At 40.9% G+C, this 16,028-nt stretch overlaps 1 protein-coding gene and 2 non-coding genes across 4 annotated transcripts; 2 read left to right on the forward strand and 1 right to left on the reverse strand.

Annotated features, from left to right (window-relative positions):
- Window positions 1–332: 332 nt before the first annotated feature.
- LOC120690333 (J domain-containing protein required for chloroplast accumulation response 1-like) lies at window positions 333–5,391 on the reverse strand. Of its 2 annotated transcripts, none has more exons than XM_039972956.1 (9): window positions 4,889–5,391; window positions 3,897–4,498; window positions 3,320–3,642; window positions 3,053–3,158; window positions 2,575–2,660; window positions 1,819–1,878; window positions 1,650–1,727; window positions 1,245–1,421; window positions 333–786 (listed from the first exon to the last, which is right to left on the reverse strand). In XM_039972956.1, the coding sequence occupies exons 1-9, from the start codon at window positions 5,374–5,376 to the stop codon at window positions 748–750; spliced, it is 1,959 nt and encodes a 652-aa protein (XP_039828890.1). In that variant the 5' UTR covers window positions 5,377–5,391; the 3' UTR covers window positions 333–747. The 2 variants fall into 2 exon arrangements, with proteins under 2 accessions (XP_039828890.1, XP_039828889.1); XM_039972955.1 differs by having other exon boundaries at window positions 1,128–1,421.
- A 917-nt stretch (window positions 5,392–6,308) lies between these two features.
- On the forward strand, window positions 6,309–6,401 carry LOC120693652. Its single transcript, XR_005683109.1, has one exon. It is a non-coding gene; the product is annotated as a small nucleolar RNA R16 (small nucleolar RNA).
- A 68-nt stretch (window positions 6,402–6,469) lies between these two features.
- LOC120693651 lies at window positions 6,470–6,552 on the forward strand. Its single transcript, XR_005683108.1, has one exon. It is a non-coding gene; the product is annotated as a small nucleolar RNA R16 (small nucleolar RNA).
- The last annotated feature ends 9,476 nt before the right edge of the window (window positions 6,553–16,028 follow it).

The following is a 16,028-nucleotide window of genomic DNA, read 5'->3' on the forward strand; positions in this document are numbered from 1 at the left end:
CCAACAATTATGTTCACGTAAGTGATGAGCAGATCGATACTTCCTGTGATCATAAGCGTGCAAGGTCGCGCCGTCGCGGTTACAGTTCCTAGCAAAAAGCAGAGCACCACCAGTTTGAGAATGGGCGTGGATATGGTTTTTGTTAGTGCACAAACTATAACGCAAACAAAAGAATGTATCGCCAAATTATTTCAGGCGTACACCATCATGATCATGTTACAGTCCAGGCTAGCCAGTTTTATTCGTTTCTATTCTATCCTTGCAGTATGAGGTCAGTTCATTGCTGTATGATCTATCATTAGAGGTCAGTCTGACAAAGAAAAAAGTGCCTGTTGAAAACAAATGGTATCTCCGTTTTCATCTGGTGTTGTGATACTACATCTGACAAATAAATGAGCATGGTACACAACCCAATACCAACAGAGTACTTATAACATTTTTATGCCCGATCTTCAACAGTATCGAAAAACCAGCACATGAAGCATTCCTCGTGTGATATTCCAGGCCTCTGGATACAATAGACCTAACAGATACATATTATATTTTTTACAATCGGATATTTTCAACAAAGGTCGGAGGGCAGCATTGCCTGCGACTGCAGTAACATCTAAATTCATAATGCTCGACAACAACTCTCTTGGGTTGCCTTTTTGCTACATATTGCTGTAGGTTGTTTCAACCAACTGCTGCAGACACTGAAAACATGTCTGTGATGGGAGTAGATTGTAATAATTGATTAAGCTACTACTATCCAAAAGTGACTGAATTGAACTCATTCCATGATTCCTGCAGACATCATAGAAAATATGTCAGCTGTCTTTGTTGATAGGAATGTATGATATCAATATATTGAGTGTTACAACATGACATCGACTGGGAATCCATAATTAGACTGCTGGAGTATTTCAACATGGGAATGGATAATAACACATAAAAAGCATTCGGATAAGTATGCTAATACTTAGAGGCTTAGAGCTGGATGGTTATCAACTATCATAGCTGGGATATGTGCGGCACATTTAATATGGTTTCAGGATCATCTATATACTGCTCAGAAAGGAAAAAAAAAAAGGTCCATACACCGAAGCTCAGTGAAAAAATTGTTACTAGATGGTGCCAGATACGACCTGGAGGCAGTGTGGCTCCATAGTTCCATTGTCAAATACCGTATGTCTCAAATCAGCTCGTTCCACTATCCAACTCCTATGTAAATCAGAAATACGCTTGTGATAAATCCAGTGTACCTGTAGAATATCAAAAACCTTCTCTGCTATATACTTCTGATGGGTGGCAGCTCCTCGTTGCTGTAACTTATCTGGATGGAGGCATAATAATGCTTTCTGGTAAGCCTTCTTGACTGCTGCTCCTTCGATTATATCAACAAGAGGAACTGGTTTCCATCCACTCTCAGGCCACAGGACCTAAAGAGACACAAAAGTTTCAATTTATAGAAGCAGAAGTAGTGGGACCTAAAGAGACACAAAAGTTTCAATTTATAGAAGCAGAAGTAGTGTGAGGCATTATTTGTGTATACTTCAAATAGATAAAATAACACAAACATTTAGCATTTCTATATCCTATTAGGAAGAAAGAGAGTTAGCAATAGTATACAGTAAGCAATCACATACGGTTGATAATTTTGCACTTACATATTGCAGTGTCGAAAGCAATGACCTAATATTTCCTTCTTTTCCCCTTGACCATTCACGGATTTTAGATTCGGATATCTACATTCAAGGAAGCAATAAAATTGGACAAAATGCAAAAAAAGTGAGGAGAGCAACACACAGCATCACCAAGTTGTTGTCCAAGCAATACCTTTATTAGCTCCTTTTCCTGATGATCAGGAAGAACAGGACATTCGGAGACATGCTCAACCTGGTTGGTAAAATATAGTACATTTGTTAGGCAAAGAATACATAAGAAGAGGATTCCATACAGCAGAGAACAGATTAAAGGGTGCACATGTCAAAGCGAAAATCTCTACTTTACAAGCATTGGAATGCACTGTATGTAATTATCTTCTAAACTACGAACCAACACTGATTTAGTTAAGATTTCAAAAACATATCCATGCTATTTTTATTTCTACATAAACCACTGTAGGTTTCTATTACAATTCTCTGCCATAGAGCCCTTCAGTCCATTTGCTTAATAAGCAGTAGATGACACATATAGGGTGCAAATTTTGACTCTTGGGGGGGAATATTTATAGATTCTCAGGTGCTGGAGGCATATATCAGAAGTGCACCAACTGAACCTCAAAACATGGACCATGTATTGGATGTGCAGCAACTAAATGCCAAATGCCCCTACAATGCATATTAAAACACCAGTAGGCTTGGTAGTAAAAACGTCAGAATAGGCCAAATCATCTAGACGTGGAGTTATGGCTAGGAGTTCATGCCGTTTTAAGATAAGTAGTATATTACAAACATAACGAATTTGTCCAGTCATCCAGAGTTGAAGTATTTAGAGATAAAATCAGGCCAGTTCCTTGCTGTTATGACCTCTGCCGCTATGTGCTAAAATAATCAACCTCAGTAATATAAAGATTTTGCTGTTTACACATACCACACAACCATCAAGATCTTCAATGTATCTTTCATCTTGATCTATTGTGGTGTCTGCTTTGTCTGTTGTATCATCATTTATTGACTCTGGAAACCGAAGAATGAAAAACAGTGTATTTGTGATTTGTTCTTGGGATGAAGAACATAAGTTTGTGATAAAAAAAAACAATGAACACCATAGAAAAGAAAATATATGCTTGTAAATTAATCTCAGTTACTTATGGCCCATCTACAAACACACAGTTCTGCACAAATAGCTAGTGTAACTGATAACCTATGCAGCAAGGTCACCAAATGTTTACATCAAACACAACAATAAGAAAACCATGTTGTGATCTCTGATCTTTCTGTTGATGTAGAGACAAAACAGTACATTGTTAAGCTAATTTTAAAGTTTCTTCTTGAAAGTGAGGCGGATATTTCTACTTGTTCACAAGCACACTTAAATCCCTCACCCATTCCTCCCTACCAGGACTCACCATTAGAAGCAGCTTCATTTCTCCCTGAAATTGTATTCATTTTTGTCTCCATTTTACTATTATCTATCAGGACTGGTTTGTCCATCCGCTCTTGCACATCACTCACCTGTAATAATCCAGAGATTAAATCAACATGCATATCTGCCTAATGACAAAAACTCTGTTTTGTCAAAGATAAAATTCAAAGATTTTAATACTTAAGATTCATAAATTAGTATTCGGAGAAATATATGTTTCCAGATAATACATAATCCGGATTTGACGTACTGGATAAGGTGCAGGTATAAATGCATTCCGATTGTTCATTTGGGCTGTTTCAACATTCTCATTGGCCTCCAGATTGGAAATGCTAAACTTATCTTGCAGTTCACTTTTGCTTCCATTTTTCCGCACAGATGTCTGGTCTGGCATTTCTGGTGCTCTTTTGCGCTTTGGTGAACTCTCAGGGCTAAATAATTTTATGAAACCCTTAACCTTTTCCTTTACCCTGCTACTACGACTTTTATCTCCTGAAGGTGATCGAGAACTTTTAGTACTCGGGATAGGTGATGAAGCATCATTCTTTGTATAATCATTGCCCTGTTTCATTCCTGCACAGAAATCTCATCAGTTGGGTTCCATCTAGTCACGAGGAGGGGTTTGGAGGGGGGGGGGGGGGGGGGAGCCCCTGCCCAACGCAAGAGAAATACACTTTTTACTCTAGCTTAATAATAGAAAGCTTGCTAACTATGCAAAGGGACAAACTATTACTTCATCACAGAGAGGTTCAGTGTTCTAAGCTGCTGAAATCATGATCATTAATGAAACGTCTCCAGCATTCTAAGTAAAAGTTCCGTATTATCACCTTGCATGTACTCATCAAAGAGTAAAGGAATAGCTCCTTCCTTGGTTGCTGAGTTTGTACTATGTTTTCCCGATTTGGAATCTTCATACTCTGGTTGACTCTTCGATGCTCCAGTGGCAGTTGACATGCTGTCTTCGTCATCGCCTAGGTCAATGCCTTGCACAACAACTTGAGGAAAATTTCTGAGTCCAATAATGTCCCCAGCTTTTTCTCCTGCTGTAGCCGGCAGCACTAACAAGGCTCCTTTGCCCGCCCACTTATAGAATGAAAAATGGAACCTGTCATTGGCCATAATACTTTCCAGGCTAATAGGAGTACCTTCACATTCACTATCCACGGAGCTGACATAGTTAGATGTGTTTTTCTTTCCTCCACTTTGAGAACGGAACCTAGATAGAAATGGATAGCGATGCCATGAAAAGGGCTTCTTCCTTGAATCTTGTTGGGCTGCCCCTTGGGCTAAATAATTGTCCATGGATTCATTCGGTGAAGTTGGAATACTGAAAGCATAAGAAGTCCCATCATCATTTCTGGTTGATGTTTGCCGAGAGGGAGAAGTAGGCATTGAACTGTCTGCGCCTCTATTGGGCCTCACGGAGAAGCTGCAGGAAGGAGGTATGGATAGAGTCAAGTTATTGGTAGCACACAAAGTCACAAAAAGCTGCAGGAAGGAGGTATGGATAGAGTCATAGAGTCAAGTTAACGCGCACATAACACTATTTGAATTCGAAATGTTAAGCTTAGTCTATCATTCTGTACAGAACCAAAGATCAGCTACTAGTGATGGACTCGTCGTCTCCATTGCTTCCCTCTTGAGTTCAAATTTTACGGATCGACAAGAAATAATCTCCGTTTAAACAGTCACTCATGAGTCATCAGCAAAACCCGCAGATACGTACTTATCGGCAAGCATTTGATAATCAGAATGCCGACATTTCCAGAGACGCCAGTAGATTGTTGAAATCACTTCGCTGGAAAACTCGCTTCGTTACCTCGATCGCGGGTGGGCCGTGGAGCCAGGCGACGCCAGCCCGCCGAACACATCCCCCCAGTCCCCGACGCCGCCCCGTCTGGGCGACGCCGCCTCGCTCCCGGGGAATATGTCCTTGTAGAACTCCTCCCCGAGCTGCCTCCTCCGGTCGGAGCTGACGCGCTCCCCGAACACGGGCGCCTCCGATCCCCCGCTCCGCGCCCTGGGCGCGGACGACCCGAACGACGAGCTGTCCAGCGAGCCGCGGCGCGAGCGGTGCTCGTTCCCCGACGAGTGGCGCGGCGGGCCGCCGAAGACGTCGGCGAAGTCGAGGTCCGACCTCAGCGGCGGCGCGCCAGCCATGGTGGCGCGGCGGCTGCGGTGCTCGAGCACGTGCGGCGGAGCTGCCTCTGGAGGGACGAGGCCGAGGCAGCTGCTTGGGCTTGTGGCGGGGAGCGGCGCTGGGGATTTCGCATGGCTGGCGTTCCTGCAGCGGCGCCCGGCCCCCATCGGCGGCCCGGATTTGCTTATCCGTTGCACGTCACGTCTGCGTCGGATGGCGAAACGGCCACCTGCGGCTCAGCGGCTGCCAGCGCGCGGCCGCGCAAATTTCTTCGGGGCACGCGATGTTTTGGCCCATTCGGCAGTGGGCATAATGTACTTCGCGTGACCTGTTGGGCCTTCAAAGGCCCATCATCCGAAACCCTAATCACTCACCTATCACCTCTATATACATACATACACCCCCGGCGCCGGGACGGCGGGACGCCCTCCAGCCGCCTGCGTCCTCCGTCTCGTCCCCGCGGCGCGCGGTCTGATCCTCGTCTTTGCAATTGCTATTCGATCGATTCGCATCCTCTGTTTTTCTTTAGTTGCGTGCCGGTGTGCGAGGTTTCTGTTGGTTCTTTCTCTGTGACGAGAGTACAAGCAGACGGGCGGTCTGAATCTGATGCCGTGTTGATTCGTCTGCAATTTCCGTGCCTCCCTTCGGGGTGGCATCCGAGAGAAAGCAGCAAAATTATCTCGTTCCATCTGCTTGTTGTTTTTTTCTTCGATTTCCATACTTTTTTGGTGTTTCTTTCTCAAAGAGTGTGCTGTGATGAAGATGCTTTATTATTTCTATGTCTGGACATCTGAGATCAATCTGTGATTGGTTTATGCATCAATCTGAGCTCTGAACAGTTAGTCTTTTTTATTGTTCTTTTGCTTCAGTTTACTGTTGCGCCTAGCTTAACTTCTTCTTGGTAGGATTCAGTCATTGATTGAACCCGAGGAATCTGAGAAAACAAAGGTGGTGCAGAGAGTGAGATGGTTAACTTACCAACCCTTCGCACTCTTTGCATTGCTCTGGAGTCAAATGGTTTAATCAAAATTTCTTCGTGAATTTATATCCTATTCAGCTCTGACTATTTGTTGCATTTTGAGATTATGCGCTTAGATATGCTGTCACATAATGCGCAAAACTTTATCCTACACACTTAATGGAATTACTGCCATGTGTGGACAATAATCTCCGGTTATTTTCTGATGCCTGATATTAAAGCGCTACTTTTATTTTCCTTTTTAGTTTTTTTCTTGAAATCCTTTTAAATGCAAAGGAGATAGTGGCAAGTGATGGAGAAATTGTATATGCTAAACACTGAATCTTCTGTGGACCAAAAACTCCGCTTATTATCTGATGCCACTTCTCTGCTTCAAATAGCTTTTGACAATACTCCTGGTCATAACACACAAACCTAAATCCTGACTAGTTTTACAAGAACGTGCACCCAATACTCCTATTGCTTATGTTTTGTACAGCCCGATGTGATTCGACATTTACACTTACCCCTTGTTTAGTTCTTTTCAAAATTTCAAAGACTTTACAAGATTCCATTTTTAAAATGCATAAAGTGTTAAATGTAGCTAAATAAAATAATTAATTACATAGTTTGTTAATAATTTGCGAGACGAATTTTTTGAGTCTAATTAATCTATAATCAAATAATAATTATTAAATACAAACGAAAGTGCTACATCAATTTATGGCTTCTCTTTTACTGTCTGGCAATGTCGATGAGGAAGCATGAAGCCGATGGCGAGTTTTGCCAAATAATTTCCAAATAATAATCAACCGCCAAGTTCTGGTCCCGTTTGGTTCATGTTACGCTATTTCATTCTACGAGAGAATTTTTTATGCATGAAGTAGTAAATGAAGTCAATTTGCAAATTTTTTTGGGGATGGGTGTAATTTTTCACGACGAATCTAATGACGGTAATTAATCGATAATTGGCTACAGTGATGCTACAATAACCATTCTCTAATTGCGCGTCAAAGGTCTCATTAGATTTTTTAGGGTCATTAGCGCGGGGTTTTGAAGTTGGTCTTGTAAACTGACTTTGTTTGACACCGTAATTAGCAGTCAAAATATACTATTCACTAGCACAGCACAAACTAGCCCACGCTGGTGCAGCCGCCTCACGGCTCCGTCCGGGAGCGAGGAATCTGGCTAGGGAATAAGAATTTCGTGCCCGATCCACTCGCTCAGCTTCATCCGGAGCTCGGTAGGATGGGGCTTGAGTCGGGAACTACTTCCATGGTTCCACATGCGCCTCAGCACGTTCTCCGGCAGTGGTCACCACAAGTTCACGGCCGGCACGACCCGTGCCACTCCGGCCTGCCTGCAAGGCTGCAACTGCAACAAGACGACTCATTCCCCTCGGAACAAGTTGATCATCCGAACCTTACCGACTCCAATTTATTTACACGCGTAGTTGATCTCGCTCGAGTCTTTTCTGCGGTGCCATCTGTACAAAAGAGCCAACCAGTGCAAGCTCCCGGCCCATTAGCCCAGAACTAAGAAGCCCACCAAGAACGCCGAGCACAAACTGCACACCTTAAGGGATTTTTTTTACAAAACTGTTTTTTAAAAGAAATCTTGCTATTAACGAGTATTAAATAAAATATATTTACAAAACTTTTTACATGGATGAGTTCTGAATCAGAGATAAATCTAATGAGCACAACTAATTACTGTTGCAAGTCATGAATTAAGTAGATTTATTAGATTTCTCTTGCGATTTACAACTCATCTGTGTAAACAGATTTGTAAACAGATTTTATTTAATATGTCTAAATAGCAAGATTCTCTTTGACGTGATGGGGTGTCTAAGTTATTGCCTCCCTGCCTAACAGAACGGCGACTATATTTTTGCAAAATTAAAAAATCCATTATTATGTGAGGGCAAAGAAGATCAACTCACGAGGGATCAGGTAGCTGAAGTGTTGAAATGAAACCATAGCCTGTTAATTTTATAAATTGAGAGGCTCTCATGTCCTATTTTTTTTCCGTTAGATTCTAGAAAAGGTAAATCCTCTGAAAAAAGAATAGCGCAGTACAGGGGTTGGTTTATTGATTTTGCCATGCCCATCAAATTAGGTAGGGATGACGTCAAAGAGTGTATGGCATTGACGATCAAGCAAAGAAAGCTGAATTATTTTTTTCTGGATCCAAATATTTAATGTTTATTAGGCAATAATATTTGTGCATTGCTACAGACAAAATTGGTATAAGTATATATATTGGTGGCCGTGTGTTAATTTGTAGTGATCTATGTAATCGAGCTGTGGACGGAGCTGGTTGGTCCGACTCGCATATGAGATAGACTAGGACCCACCTATCAATGACAGGAGGCGGACCAAATAAAAAAATTTAGGTGAAATCTTACTTGCTTTAGAAATAGGTACATATATTTGTTAGGAGAGAAATAGGTATAGATATGAGACCATTGGCATGGTTCTTTCTTGTTTACCTTGTTTGTAGGATACAGCTCTTCTGTCTTCTGCGTTGCATCAGTAATGACTTTTGTTGATGTTTCTGTGGTTATTGAAATATCGTAGAGAATTTATTGGGTGTAATGTGGCTGGTAACCCATGATACTTGATGATGTATGTGCCGTATCCTTCTGTTTGAAGCCAAGATAAGGGTCCAATACTTCAAAAGAAATCCCACACACACTGCAGTTCTACTTGCAGCTGACCACTATCCTTGGGCAACTAGGGTGCCAAGACAAGGCATGCAATTCCTCACGCTTTCGCAGGTGTCCTCATTCAAACTGCATCAAAGACCAATTTCTTGAATGAGAAAAAAAGGATCTACTACCTTTTGGTATTTTAAACTAAATTCTTTTATTCCTCAGTGCTCAGTAAGACCTTTTTTTAAGATGGAATCTTCCTCTAGATTCATATATTTGTCTTATGAGTCTTCTTATTAGTCCTATATATATTCCTTTTCTAAGCCATCTTCACAGATCTGATATGGTTCTTCTAAGTCTTCCTCTATAACCCTATATTTACCTTCTAATTTCATAGTCGCTCTCTCCCTCTCGGGTCTTATATTCGTTCCCTAAGCTGTCGTATTCTTCCTCTGATTATTTCTCTAGAGTCCTATATTCGTCCTCTAGGATTCCATATTCATCTTCTAGGGTTTTATATTCATCTTCTAGAGTTCTATATTCGTCTTCTATGATTTTACATTCGCCCTCTCCCTCTCGGGTCCTATGTTCATTCTCTGTGCTCTCATATTCGTCCTCTCAACCTCGAGTCCTATACTCTTCCTCTAGGGTCCTACACTCTTGCTCTCGAGTCCTATACTCTCACTCCCAGTCGTGGGTGTTCTCAATGCCGCGGACGGTGGATGGAGGACACCCATTTTATTGGTTTCGTCTCAAAATCGCTTGAACATTTGAATGCAAGGGGCTCTAGCCCCTCCCCTACCCCTAAAAAATCTCAAGAAAGATAAGGAGAAAAAAAATCAGACTCAGCATCTTTATTGTCAAGGAATCTAATTTATTCCAGGTTGGTAATCAGTGTTGTTCTGTAAATTTAAGCTAAATTTAGCCTACTCGCATTAGTCTGGATAGATGTTTTCGTCTCTCAACTTTACCTTAAGGTTAGTTCAGTTCATCAACTTTTAAATTAGCCATTCTATTTCCTTAACTTTGTTTTTCTTTTTATCAAACTCGTCCTCGTCCTGACATGGATCTTCGTATATATTAGTATGAGAATAATAGGAAATCTAGTTTTTGCTCTTGCGTCCTTTCTACCCTGCTCAAATTCCATCGAAGTACTGTGCAGACGTACTGTTACACATTTTATTAGTTGAGGCCTCGTTTAGTTGCAATTTTTTTTGGAATTTTGGTACTGTAGCACTTTCGTTTGTATTTGGTAATTATTATCCGATCGTGGGTTAACTAGGCTCAAAAGATTCGTCTCGCAAATTACAGACAAACTATGCAATTAGTTATTTTATTTAGCTACATTTAATACTTCATGCTCAAAGATTCGATGTGATGGAGAATTTTGTAAAGTTTTGGAATTTTAGATGCAACTAAACAAGGACTGAGTTACTTTTCCTTTTGGTCTCACCCATCTGTGTGGTACATAAACACCTCCTGAGTCATGAACGGTCAGCCAGCCCAGCCCGGGATCGGTAGACCTTGATTGACAGGAGAACGAATCTCGAAACTCCATCACTGGGTGGCGCGCCAATCAAAACACCATGAGTACTCTAATCGACGCCCGGCAAGGTCGTGCTGCCCGCGAACGCACGGTGGTTCTCCGGGTGCCGCCGCCCGGAATCTGGATAGACGACCCCGTCCCCCGGCGGCCGGCGTACGTACGAAGCGACCCGCCCGGGTCGAAGGCTCTATCCACTTGGAGAACCGCGAGCGCGCTATGGCCTGGCCCCGACCCCGACAAGCGAGCGCGGACAAGAGGCTCGCGACAGGTCGGGGATCCGGGGCCGCTTCCGCGTGCACGTGTGCTCTCCGGTCGAGCCCGTCCGTCGTCGCGGCCAGCCTGCGCCTGCGCCTGCTCCTGCGCGCGCACGGGCGCTCGCACTGTCGCTCTCCGGTCGCCGGGGCAGGGGGTGCGGCCGAGCCTGAGCACCGGCCGTCCCATCCCGCGCTGCACCCGGGGGCCGGTCACGAGCTCACGGCCCGGGCGGCATGGCAAAGGAGGCGACCAAGTCTCGTCGTCGCGGTGTGCTGTCGTGCTCGGAAGGAAAAGTTTGCGGGACGGGCTGATCCGTGCATTCGTGCGTGCGTGGAGATGGCGACCGTCGTCGGAGCGCGGCTTGGATCCAGCGAGGCCGTCGTTTTTTTTAAGTGGCCGTACGCGATGCGTTGCGTGTTGGTGAAAGTAGCATCTGACGATAATTCGCTGGCCAGGGAGCAGATCGGCATGCGCGCGGTTGGGATTGTCGTGTGGTAACACTGCCGGAGTCGGAAAATCTGGTTTGGTGAGGCAGAGCTGACAAATGAGTTCTTGTTTACTCCAATAAATAAAGGATATGTCTCCACAACAATCGATTGAAATTTAGCTAACCATCAATCACCCATTGGAACAATCGATTGAAATTTAGCTAACCATCAATCACCCATTGGATCGTCAAGCAATGCCTCTACCGAGCGCCCATACTTTATTGTGCTAGCTGTTGTTTATCGGCCCCCTAATTTACTGTAGCACACCCGTTAGGAGAACATAGCTATATCGGATGCACTTGTGGTTTTTTTTGGTTTTGTGGACCTGTTAATTTTTTCCCTAATATTTATGATCCTGGTCTTTGTTCGGTTGGAGGCCTGCTAAGGGGTTTGTTACCGGCCCATTACAGAACATTAGGCCCAGTTACCTGTTTCGTTTGTGATTTTCTCCTAACACTAAAAAAAGTTACATGTAAATTTTTTTATTTTTTCTGGAACACAACAAATGAAAAGGTATACATTTTTTGAAACATAACAAATAATTTTAAACCACAACAAAAAAGGTTACATGCAACTTTTTTACGAACACAACACCAACAACAACAATATAGCCTTTTTTTCCCAAGCAAGTTGGGGTAGACTAGAGATGAAACCCGAAAGAAATAAGTTCAAGGTTCAGGCACATTGATAGCTAGTCTCCAAGCGCTCTTATCTAAAACTATCTCTTTAGAGATATTCCAATCCTTAAGGTCTCTCTTAACCGACTCATCCCACGTCAGTCTAGGTCTATCTCTACCCCTCTTTACATTATCGACCCGCTCAAGAACCCCATTACGCACCGGCACCTCAGGTGGCCTTCGTTAGACATGTCCAAAACATCTCAGCCGATGCTGGGTAAGTTTCTCACATCACTTTCCGGTTGGAGGTGTAACTTGTTGGGAAAACACAGAGCTGCCTCTCCTATGATTCTATTAAAGTGAGTATCAGGCTGCACATAGTTGAACACTTGAACTCAGTCTGATGACTAAGCTAATTAAAAGTTGATATATGTCAGTAATTATCACACTAGGAAGTACAGAAAGTATGGTCACACACCTTAATAGTTAATAATGATATAATTTTTAGGGCAAGCCAACTGCGAATGATACAATGAATTCCTACTGTGCACACCTTGGTTAACTGAACTTTTAGCTAACACAACTACATGACAAGAATACCGACATTTGTGCACTTGGTAGAAAAAATAAATGCAGATGGAGTGATGGACATACAGTTGAAAGTGGAGACCATATTGTGAGGTAAAACTGATATCTCAATAGCTGAAATCTACAAACCTGGGTATTGTTCGTGACACTCATCATCAGTACTGACAGCGGACCAATGCTGAATATCTCCTTTTCCTGTTTGACAAAGGCATTTGACCACACAATAACCAAAGTATAGTTAATTGATACCCAAAATACAAGACACCACAAAACTAGGGAAAAGAAGAGCAGCCACTTGCTGCTTACATTGGCTTCCTCCTCCACAGCTCGCCAAATAGAGCTGGCGATCTTAAATTGGGAAAAAATGATTAGTAGCTTGGATGGAAGCCTCTAGGTAGCAATTAACACAATCCACTTGTTTGCTGGTTGTTAACAAGTAACCTTACACATATTATGCACTGAAATTTTGGGAGGCAATTGTGTTTTAAACAAAAAGAAGTCCAAATATTAGAAAGTAGACAGTTCAAAAAAAAAAGTATTAGAAAGTAGCATCATCACAACAAAATAGCAGATAAATATTCAAAAAGGAGATGCACATACCAACAAAAAAGTACGAGACTATATAAAAGTTTATAAGGATGCATATATGAACAGAGGCTACTACAAAAGACTGAATCAAAGCAGATTGATTATACCCCCGTCGATATAAAAATTTACAACAAGCATGCACGAGATAAACCAAAAACACTCTCTGTAAGCATAACATGCTTATAAATTGTAATTGGGAATATAATTTAAAAAATATATTTCTTGCATGAACAAGGACCCCACACAGACTTGCAGTGGAGTGATTTTTTTATCTACTTAGGGGGAGAAAAACAAAAGGAAGTATGATTAGTAACATCATGCTCACCATTATGAAAAAAATTGATGAGAAAAAACTATAACCCTTCTGGCCTCCGCACCAAAAAGAAACATGAAAGTAGAAGTGTGGGAGAATAGAATTGGTGTAATGGATGGATTGTATTGCTGAGCCTCATGGGCAGATTATATAGGAGTACATTACTTAGGGGGCAAGAAGCCTCCCTTAGAGATAAGGCAAGTCGGGACACACAATCCTAATCTACCATATCTGGAGATATCCCAATATACTCTAACAAGAAGCACGAGGTAAAGGGGCCACATACAGTACACAGAAGATAAAGGGGTACATTCATTATCTTTAGAGATTACAGAAATAAAAAAATAACACCATGAAATATCGAGATCTAGATACTTATAATTTTTATGCACAAATTGTCATTAACAAAAAAACTAGCATACATCAATATTCACCACTGAAAATATACTGCTTAACTGATAAGCAAACCAAGGGTTCATTAGGATGTTGCCAATCTCATCAAGAAGAAAAATGACATTATCACAAACACGAAACCTATATATAGCTTCTCCAACTGCAAGAGTTCCTGCCTCGAATCTTAACACTATAATTATGTTGGTTCACTTATTAATAATGATGGAAAACATGTACATGAAAAATTATAATGTTACAGACTATATGAAGGATGCAACACTTGTATAGGGAACTACTCATTCCTTTGTAATACAATATGTTACAAACTATATCATGGTCCCAGGAACTACATCACTATACCTAATATATTAAAAAGAAGGACCATGTTATTATCATTTTAATGTTTTAGAGTTTTATACTATATCGCTTGTAACAAAAAAAAAGGAACTACACATTTCATAGTAACAAAACTGGTTAGTTGCACTTAATTGCAAAATTATTAAAAAATATCACATTAAAATTCAGGAAGCCCACACTTTTAGCCTGCACAAAATCCCATACTTCAGATTTGTGGTTTGTATATATTTGAAGTATATACATGTTTTGTTACTTAAAAGCTTATAGGATGCATATATTACTATGAAAAGTTGCAGTGCGAAATCATAGTTAAAAATAAAAATTTAGATATTCAAACTGCAGGGTGAACTAATAATCAAATACATCCCTATAAACACTTAATATCCAAGCAACTAATGATCAAAGTTATTGAGATTATTTTGCCAACAATTGAAATGCTTAAATCATCATGTACGGTCTGAGTGGGGCAATTGGGGTGGACTTGCTCTTCAAAAACAATGTCCTAGCTGCTTACTTGCTTAACATGGCTTGTATGAACGGTACAGATTCTTAACATGACAAACACAGAAATGAAAATTGTTGTTGGCCACTAGGCTAAAAGCAAGCAGAAATGCAATCTCCCTCTGACCCTACCTAACACAGTAATGCACACTTTATGAGGGCTTTGAGAACAAGGGGTTGTAAATCACACATACACACAATCACACAATGAAAGCTCATTGTGCCACAGTATTTTTTAAACATAGTATATCTGGTCATTGCTATTGACTACAGTTCACATTTCTGGGAAAACAGCAGGTGGATAGGGATGATTGTTCCTAGACTCATAGCAAGTAAGGAAGATACATCATACATTTCAGATTTCAGCAGCTCTATGCTGAAAGTTCTAGCAGCTACATCTATATCGAGTGAGTATAATATCAAACAAAAGAACAGAGAAAAAAAATGAGAGGCCAAAACAGTTACCATAGCTGCAAAATATTGGCCATCTGAAAGTACAAAAATTGTCATATAAGATACATGTGTGTAATCTCAATGTCTTCTTGAAACATCAGTTCGAGAGCTAGCCTCTATGGAGAATATGTAAATTTCATACCTAGTCATTAATCCACTGTAGAGTGTATATCAGCAATCAGACAATCACACACCAACACCATGGCATTGCGGGTGCAAAAACAAAAAGCAAGTGCCCAGAAGACCGTCGAAAACAAAGAGCTTATGAGAACCTAAAATATATAAAATAATAATTGAGTTGCCAACTACAATAATAGTGATAAAAATAATTCAAGATGCAAGTGAAGGCAATGATATCGACATGATCTTAACAATTTTAGCATATATCAGCATGCAGCCCAATGTTTGAAAAGATATAACTAATGTTTACAAGAAAAAAAGGATGGTCGTACATGTGGGGTGAAGAAAGTACTCAAATTAAAAATGAAATAATGATGGAGATATAATCATAGAAAAATATAATGGTAATAATTATTCAAAAAAGCTATGTTAATTGAATAAAACTTACACCACTCTGGCTCCAAAAATTGCACAACTTATACTTTAATGATGCTTGGTGTGATTGAGTAACACCACTTAATAAAAATCATGTGTTTAAAATCCCAGATAAGTAGGTCAAATACATGATGTTTAACATCATGTGTTTAAAATAAACCAAACACATGATATTGCAATTATGAAAAGAGCTATAATTGGAACACACAAGTGGTAGTGATGCAAACTAGAGAGGCACAAATAGAAAGAATAGAGAGATTATGAAAATGGTAGATTAAATCTGGGGGAAAGGAGAGCCAGACTTGGACAGATGATCCTCTCAAATAAAAAAAAATCAATAGGCATTGGATCGAAGTATAACATGAAACATATCAAGTTAGTTTGCTGTCCGACAACTTGTCTTTCTCCTTGATATGGAGCTCACTTCACACATAAATAAAATTAATCTTTCAAGTTTTGACATTATAATATGAAAGAAAATATTCAGGGACCAATCAGTTTATATTGTCACCTACACATCTTACACTATGCAGAAGGCACTTTACACAAAAAGA

This window comes from Panicum virgatum, chromosome 9N (genome assembly GCF_016808335.1).
Source record: "Panicum virgatum strain AP13 chromosome 9N, P.virgatum_v5, whole genome shotgun sequence".
In the NCBI taxonomy this organism is placed as follows: domain Eukaryota; kingdom Viridiplantae; phylum Streptophyta; class Magnoliopsida; order Poales; family Poaceae; genus Panicum; species Panicum virgatum.